Source organism: Mercurialis annua, linkage group LG5 (genome assembly GCF_937616625.2).
Source record: "Mercurialis annua linkage group LG5, ddMerAnnu1.2, whole genome shotgun sequence".
NCBI lineage: Eukaryota > Viridiplantae > Streptophyta > Magnoliopsida > Malpighiales > Euphorbiaceae > Mercurialis > Mercurialis annua.
Genome location: NC_065574.1, coordinates 7074166 through 7083406, shown reverse-complemented (window position 1 = coordinate 7083406; position 9241 = coordinate 7074166). Strand labels below are relative to the sequence as shown.

The window sequence follows — 9241 nt, the reverse complement described above, 5'->3', positions numbered from 1 at the left end:
TTCACTCCGCTAAACACCAGCCGAACTAATGTCCTCATGTGGATCAAAGAAAACGTCAAAAACGTGGTATGGCCACCAAAGATAAAAGCAGAGATAAGAGACACTAGAAATTACTGCAAATTTCACGACGATTACGGACATGAAACGGATACCTGCAGGGACTTGAAGGTCGAGATCGAAAGAATGATCGACACAGGCGAGCTGAGGAAATTTGTGGCCCGAAAAGAGAAGAGCAATGACAAGGGAGAAAAAAGAAACAGAGAAGACAAGCCGAAAGAAAAGGAAGACGAGCGCCCATCCAAAATTCTGGGAACCATACACATGATTAACGGTGGAGGGCATAGCAGCTCTACGATTAGGAGGAAGCAGAGGAAGGAAGTAATGAACATACGAGAAACTCACATGCCGCCAGTGATCTTCGATGTAGAAGACTATGAACACGTCAAAGCACCCCACAACGATGCTTTGGTAGTGACTACTATCATTGAAAATTGGAACATGGAGCGGATCCTAATCGACGAAGGAAGCGCGGTAAACCTGATGACAAACGCAACATACAAAATGCTGGGAGGAACAGCGTCAAGGCTACGCCGAGTCCCAATTCCGCTATCAGGACTCGGCGGCCCCTCCATCACTCCACTGGGAGCAGTCACCTTGGAAGTAATAATCGGCCCAGAAAGAGGAATAAATAAGAAAATCATGTCACTATTTAACATAGTGGACATGGAACTGACATACAATGCCATCCTAGGAAGGCCTTTCCTCCATGATTCGGCAGCAGTAACCAGCATAAGAGCGTTGGCAATGAAAGTACCAACCGAAAAGGGAGTAGTGACGCTGAGAGGAGACCAAGGAATAGCCAAGAAGTGCTATGACGAGTCAGTGGTGGATCTCCAAGAAAACAAGACCGAAAAGAAGGAAGAATAGGAACGGAAAACGACCCATCACCGGTAACGACTTTCCGTCTTACCAGATGGCGTCAAATCTATCTTTAATATTTTGTATGCCATCTTTTTATCAATAAAAATTCAATTTTGCTACCATCTGATTAGCCAGACGAACCAATAAAGAAATAAAAATCAAGAACAGCCACGAATGGCTAAATCAAAGACGAAAGAAGAAAAAATAAATTCAAGATCAAATTCAAGAAAAGCTAAAAGCCAAGAAAATGAGTTTAAATTAACTCAAGGCAAAATCGCCAAACTAGGCAAATCGCCACAAAAGGCTAAGAGCCAAGAAAATGAGTTTAAATTAACTCAAAGCAAAATCGCCGAACCAGGCAAATCACCACAAAAGGCTAAAAATGAGTTTAAATTAACTCAGAAAAGGCAAATCGCCAACAAAGAGTTTAGATTAACTCGAAACAAAAACAAAAATAAAAAGAGTTTAAATTAACTCTATAAAAAGCAACGCCAAGAACAGGGTTTAGAATAACCCTCGAGGCAAGACAAGTACATAAAAATAAGGCGAAAGCACATTTCGAAGAAACACGAAGAAAATATATTCATAAATTGTGAATTACAAAAAGCAAAATTAATACATCAGCAAATACAATCAAAAGAAAAACTACTAGACGCGGTCTTTAGACATCTTGACGAGGAGATCACGGGCGATGGCCTGGGGATCCAACCCGTTAACCCCAGAAAGATCAATATTAGGATTCTGCTCTAGAAGCTTCTTCCCAATCGCAAGGCGATACTCGCTTATCAAAGCAGAGTAAAAAGCCTTCGTATCTAGCAGACGGATGTGAAGACCTTCAACCTCCGATCTAAGACTGTCCCTCTCCCCACCAACAAGGGAATTGATCCGAATGAGCTCCTCAATCTCTTGAGTCAAATCATCGGTCTTTTTCTCGATCACTTTCACTTGGCGATCATTAATCGCATCCTGCGCCTTGAGCTGCGCCAGAAGGGAATCATGCTCTTCCAAAGAGGCCTTCAATTTCGCCCTTTCAGACTCGGAAGTCGCCAAAAGAGAAGACAGACGCTCGACCTCCTCCTCGGCACACTGTCGGCGGTCGTTCAATACCAGAACAGATTGAAGAGCCTACACACACCAGAAATAAACAAATGAGAAAACAACTGAATACAAAAAACATATTATACTCAAGAAAGAAAGCACTTACAGAGAAACCATGAAAACAAGCCAGATCGGAAAGCTCCTGACCCGGCCTACCACAGAACCACGTGACATCATCAGGAATCGCCAGAGTTCGAATATATTCCGCCAACACTCTAGGATTCAGCAAACTAGCAGGATCCTGACCTTCGACCCACTGAACCAAATCTGGAGCAGAAGAAGAGTTTCCAGGAAAACTCTCCCTCGATGGAGAACCATCGCCAACTCGACGTCTTTTCCTAGACGGAGAATCCGGGTCTCGACCTAGAGAAATCTCTCCCAAATCAGCAACAACCGGCCCCTCTGAAGCCACACCCCCAACTCCCCCCGAGACGGTAAATGATGCTAGAGGGGGAAGTAGTGACGGAACCGCCTCGTCACCTACCGGATCAGCCAAGTCATCATCATCATCTACAACAATAACCTCAGGCAACGCTATCTCGGCGGGAGCTATGGGAATATCAACAGGAGCCCCATCCACGTCAATGTCGCCAGGAATAATGTTGGCAATAGAAACGTCAGGACCACCCATCGGAACGTCCAAATCTACTTGAAATCCGGAAAGGAAATCGTCAGAAGAAGAAGACATCCTACAAAAGAAACATTAAAAAGAACTTAAGCAAATTAATATACCTTGAACAAAAGAGTAGCAAAGATCCGCCAAGCCTCGAGGAGGATCCTCCAAAGGAAACCATCGACGCCGAAGACGACTATTGACCAAGACATCTAGAATGGGACGCGATTCAATACTACAGGAAGATATGTCGAAAGCAAGTTTTGACTCGGATAAACTTAAAGGAGAAGGACAGCTCCGAACTTGATGAGAAGAAAAACCATCCGAAAAATGAAGAAAAGCAAATTTATGGTAAACAATAAAGAAACGCCTTCGCCAGCGACTGGTTAGGCAAGGAAGATAAATACGAGATCGCCCTTCTCTGCCAAGGGCGAAAACGAAGCAACCATCACACTTCCTAAAGTCTACAAAATGATATAACACTTTGAGAGAAGGGGCACAGCCCCGGAGCCTACATGCCTCCGAAAAGGCGAGCACTACTTTAATCGTACCAGGGTAAAGTTGCCCCAGAGCAACCTTTAAATCCCTACACACTTCTACTAAAAATGAATCTAAAGGAAACCTAAGACCAGCAGCAAATTGCTCTTCGAAGAGAACCGCCCTACAAGAAGATCCTGGAGAATCGGACGCAGCCATATCGGCCCCGGGTAATATTACCCTATAATCAAAAGGAAAGCTATACTTAAAATAGATATCTAAGACTTCATCCCTACGAAGCTTTGATCGGGTAAAAGCCATAGCAGCGCATGCATCTTCCACTCGACTAAGAGGCATCCTAGAACAGGAAATCACAAACATAAACACAGAATAAGGATCAAACAAAAAATATATTGAAGAACACGTTGAAGAACACATCGAAGAACACCAAGTACAGAAAAGGAATTTCCAGAATATAAACCATGGAGAATATACACAAAGAAGAAAGCCATATTAACATCCAAACGACGAAAGAAAACATACCTGAAAAATCTGGAGAAAACAAGTCACGAAGAATCAGATAATCAAACGAAGAACGAAAAGGAAATAGCTACAAGAAATGAGAGTAAATTCGAAAAGTAAGTAAGAGGGAAAAGAAGAAATGCAAAGAGATTAAATACAAAACGCTTTTGAATCATTAACCGTTGAATCATTAAATGCCGACACGTGGCAACACAGAATCTTACTAAAGAAGAAACGTCACCCACAAACATATGAAACGACTCGCCCGGAATACAAAACGACTCGCCCGTATAAGAGAACTCAACTCCAAAAGAGCTAAAATCCACTAAGGCATAAATGCCAAACTACTTCAGCTCACTTGCGGGGGGGCTAATGATGGATACCGAATCCTATTGAAAGTATCATGGAGCCGAGTTACAGGAGATCTACTCTCAGGTGATACCGGACTCCCCCTGAAGATCCGAAGATATGAAGGAAATGCCGAATCTCCTTAGATTCGGTGACATAAAGACCGAATCCCGCGTGACCCGCCGAGAGCGCTTCGAGTCCGGGATTCGGGTAAACGACTAAATATGGAAATATTGTCCTATTTGGACACAAACACTACATATGGAAGGATAAGCTCTACTTTAGGAAGATAAGACTATTTAGGAAGACGTTCCTAAATAGGACTCTTATCAGATTAAGGTAGATCACGACAAATCAGGAGAATCCCTACGATATTGCCGAATCCCTATAAAGTAGGATTCACTTGCCTAATACAACTCTACTAGGTATATTCGACTACTATAAAAGGAGCACGAGGTATGCCTAGAATCACAATTACATTCATATACTCAAAACGCTGCTCAAAGCTCTAGACTGACTTTAGCATCGGAGAGTTAATCGGACAACCACCGTCCGGTTAGCTTCTACCCTGTTTTGCAGGTTCACTCACCGGTTCAGAAGGCAGACTCCATCAGTTATTTTGAGATTTTTATGTCTTTTTTGGTGTCTAGAGGAAAAAAAATTATGAATAGAAAGGACCGAAAAACACCGAAAAGAGTATAAAAATTGCAAAATGACAAATAGAATGACCGGAAAGATAACATTTCCGAGATAAATACTTTTTACACAAAGGTGATAAAGTACAAGATTCTCTGTAGGGTTAAACTAATTAAATTCATTATTTAATGTTTATTTTTTTTTATAAAAAATATGTCATTAATAAAAAATTAAAGTACAATTTTATCAAAAATTCTATGAAAACATACTCTCCACAAGTAAAAAGGAAGATTTCAATTAGATAACAAAAATTTATATTTATGTTTTTCAATCGTACACGTAATGATATTTAAATGTGTAATTCGACAATCCATCCACTCTACTCAACAATTATTTTAAATTATAAATTGATTACTTACTCTATAAATAAAATTTTACTGATAAACAGTTCATATTTTTGCTGCATCTATGTATCCATTAATATTAATGAAGTAGAAAAGTCATAAAAGAAAAATTCCACATTAGAAAATAGAAATCCATAAAAAAATTATAAAAAAAAGTATAACAAATATAAAATCTGTATTTATATAATTAAAATTTTTGTACTAAAATAATGAAAAAACGAATCACCCTCTACAATAGCAAGATTAAATTTTTTGATAAAAAAGTAGGGAAAAAGAAAATCCCTGGGATTTTTTAAAATGTTTAGTATTTTAGTTAAATGAACATATGCGAGTTTAAATTTTTATAGTAATTAAAAGACTAATTATAATTAGTATTAGAGTCAAATAAATGGGTAAATGAACGATCAGTATATTTATTACTATTTACTCTATAGTCAGACTGTAAGAATATTCAACTGTTCATGACTTAAATGCAGGCCGTGACCTGTAGTAATTATATATATTTAGTCAATATTTAATATTTAGGTCAATAGATCAGTCCCAAAGTAATTGTTTTGAAGCTTTGAACAATGATATACTAGTAGTCTATATACATGTGCAGAATTTAAAATACCATTAGAATGCTACATTAATTAATGAAATAATTTTCTTCTTATGTCAAGCATTTGAACAATGGTCAAAAGCACACGAGTTGCATAAACTAATCCAAATTTCTCATTTTGTTGTTTAGACAAAGTAGATTAAATTATGTTTCAAGCATCATCTTAGGGATTAATTTTCAATTTTAGACGGCACAGGTACATTTTATAAATTTGATGACAGAACTTTATTGGTTTTTTTAATGAATTGTAAAATTTATTTGTCTTTGCATTATCTGAATTGGATTGGACTTCAAATTCAAAGGATACATAATTTTTTGAGGGGGTGAAGAGTTAACTATCACCCTTATCAAATTACTGCATCCGCGCGTTGTCCGATTAATTTGACATTTATAATTAGTTTTAATTTTAAATGTTAATATTATTGTCTGAGTAAGTGTATTTACCCCCTCCAGTAATCTTATACGGTTCAAATGAAAATTAATTTACTTGAAATCCGTTCATAACTGTTAACGTATCTTGTAAAAATAACACACTTTTTATGCATTTTTTATTTTTGAAAATTTTCTAACAATTATGTACAGATGTTAGTGGGATGATTTAGTAGAGTGCGGTACAAATTAATACTAGTAGTTATGGTTGTTTTGTCTTGAACATGGCATGGTTGATAGTGTATTTTGCACTATTTTTTAAAAAAAAACTAGCGCCCTAAAATATCTTTAAAAAGGTGATTTTGTCTGTAATTCAGCCAGAAAACTCACTTGACAATTTCGTGCCTATTTACAGTTTACAGTAACAAAATCATGTTTACATTTTATTTGTCCTCAATTAGTCCTAAATTAAAAAAGCCTAATGGTAAAAAAAACCCAAACCTTTACGACTTGTTGCAATTATATCCAAACCTTTTAATTTTTGCAATACTATCCAAATTGCATTTTTTTTGTTGCAATAATATCCAAATTGCATTTTTTATAGCAATAATAGTCAAATTGATGGCTAAACTTGTTGTTTTCAATTAAGATATTAGGCTATTATTATGTTTTGATGTATAATAATATAGTAAAAGTCCCAAAAAATGGCAAAAAACTCAAAAAAAATCACATAAAAAGTGCAATTTGGATATTATTGCAACAAAATAATACAATTTGGATATCATTGCAAAAATTAAAAGGTTTGGATATAATTGCAACAAGTCGTAAAGGTTTGAGTTTTTTTTGCCATTAAGCCAATTAAAAAACCTACAAAACTGAATTTTAAAATCAGAAATTATAATTCAACGCTCAATGCTAAAATGTCTTTTTTAAGTCTTTTACATTATTATTATTATGCATATGTTTAGACGGTGAAATAATCAATTCATTGAAAACCTCAAGTTATTAGGTTATGTTTTTTTATTTATAATAATAATTTTTTAATGTATTTTCTTAGGCGTTTGTTAATTAAACTTGTAATTATTTTCTTTTATTTAAATAATATTATTAATAAAATAGATAGTAGTAGCATATAAAATCTATGAGGTTACTTTATACTTATTTCCAACACCGACGATAAAAAAGAGCAGAGAAAGGATGAATACCACAAAACAATTCAAATTCTCAAGCTTTCGAGAAGAAGATCATGGCACCAGTACCCACGTAAAAGACAAATCAAATTGCTTAAGGTTCATAAAACATCCTCAAAATCCTTCTATTCTTCACTTTTTCTTTAATAAATCCCTCTACTTTAATTTAAAGTTTACGGATCCCTTAAATTTTAATTTTGTTGTTTTTATACCCTTTTATGAATGGAATTTAGTGTTATTGAGAGTGTAAAAAGATATATACAGTAACTTTAACTTATAAAATTCTTGTATTTAATCTATAATACAGTAAAATCCTTATATTTAGTCTACAAATCAAAATCAATCCCAATTTTTCTTAAAATAATTAATTGTATTATTATAAATTCTTATATTTACAAATAATTAATAGTGTAGTTTAACTAATTAAAATTAATTTATTATTTTAATTTATTTTAAAATTTAATTTAATTTTAAAATAAAATTTAGTCCGTGATTTTAGTCCCCCATTGTCTTCTTCTCTCCGCATTCCGATCGGTAACCATATAAATTTATTTAATTTAATTAAATCTCTATTTACTTAAATTTAATTTTAATTTATTTATATATTAACTTATATCGAATTTTTTTAATGTCGAAAAAAAATATTCAGCCAGCCACCACAAAAAAGTGGCGGCTGGCCAATTTTTTCCGACATTTTTTTAATTTTAAAAAAAGGTACTGTTTGGTCCTTCAATCTTAATCATATTTTTTTGAAACGCCATTATTTAACAGAGTTTACTACTAAACGGAAAGTGTGGTACACTCTCCACATTCCATGCGTATGGGGGCATAAAAACAACAAAAAATAAAATACATGAATTTAAAAATGGCAAGTTAAAACATAGGGATCTAATGAAAAAAAAGTGAAAAGTATAGGAACCTGAGAATGGATTTGACCTATTTTTATTCTGATAAAATAATCCTCTTTTGTCTATTAGTATTTTTTTTATTGATAGTAAAGGGCGATTCCTCAATAAAAAAATTATTTTATTATGTTATTACTCCTTCTGTTTCATAATATTTATTACATTCGTCTATTTCACATAAATTAAGAAACTAATAAATATATATTGCCTTAAATGTACCAAATATCACCAACTTTCCGTGTTTTTAGTATTTAACATAATTTTTTAATTTTAGCATATTTAACATAAACTTTCAAATTTTTTGCAATTAAAATCATGAGACCATTTTGGATGTAAAACGACACTGTTTTGAATGTAAAACGACACCGATTCGGTGTGACACGACACAATTTGGGTGTAAAACAACACAATTTTTTAAAGAAAACGCAACTGTAGTTTTAATTGCAAAAAAATTGAAATTTTATGTTAAATATAAATTAAAAGATTATATTAAATATCAAAAACACGCGAAAAATTTGTAATTTTTGGTGCATTTAGGCCAATATATTTGATTTGTATATAATTTTATTAAATTGTCCATATTAATTACTACTAATTTTTTTTTGATAATTTGGGGAGGGGGAGCGTTTGTGGGAGGAATCGAACCCACGACCTAGCAGTTTACTGCTTAGCGCTTATTTGAAAAATTTGTTTGATCCATAATATTTGTCATTTTGGAATATGTGTAAACAAATTTCAACGTAGGATTAATTTAATAAAAGACATATTAATTGTTTTTTAGTTATTGTGTCAACGACAAATGCCACAAATATTATGGACCGGAGGGAGTATTAAAAATAAATTTAAAAAAACTAATAATTAATGTTTTTTTAAAACTCTAAAGTGATAAATGTTACTCCCTCTGTCCCGTTTAAGAAGTCCCATATTCTATTTTGGGATGTCCAATTTAAAAAGTCCCATTACTATTTTTAAAATATTTTTCCATTGAATACCCTATTTTACCCTTATTTTAATTATCTTAAAAGAGTTATATGGAAAATTCCAATATCATTAATAGGTAAAACATGAAAAAACATGAAAAGATAAGAATAATTAATGTTTTCTTAATCTGTGTGTAAAGTCAAATAGGACTTCTAAAGTGGGACGGAGGGAGTAGT

General features: G+C 34.1%; 1 protein-coding gene across 1 annotated transcript; it reads right to left on the bottom strand.

Annotated features, from left to right (window-relative positions):
- Window positions 1-1479: 1479 nt before the first annotated feature.
- LOC126682704 (uncharacterized) lies at window positions 1480-2708 on the bottom strand. Its single transcript, XM_050378452.2, has 2 exons — window positions 2126-2708; window positions 1480-2046 (listed from the first exon to the last, which is right to left on the bottom strand). The coding sequence occupies exons 1-2, from the start codon at window positions 2705-2707 to the stop codon at window positions 1570-1572; spliced, it is 1059 nt and encodes a 352-aa protein (XP_050234409.2). The 5' UTR covers window position 2708; the 3' UTR covers window positions 1480-1569.
- Between the last annotated feature and the right edge of the window lie 6533 nt (window positions 2709-9241).

What these genes read in the sequence shown, in the direction of transcription:
- LOC126682704 (XM_050378452.2), bottom strand. Translation starts at nt 2,707, where the DNA reads ATGTCTTCTTCTTCTGACGATTTCCTTTCCGGATTTCAAGTAGATTTG. An exon ending in CTTGTTTTCATGGTTTCTCT is followed by an intron (nt 2,047 to 2,125) that starts GTAAGTGCTTTC and finishes TGGTGTGTGTAG; the next exon opens with GCTCTTCAATCTGTTCTGGT.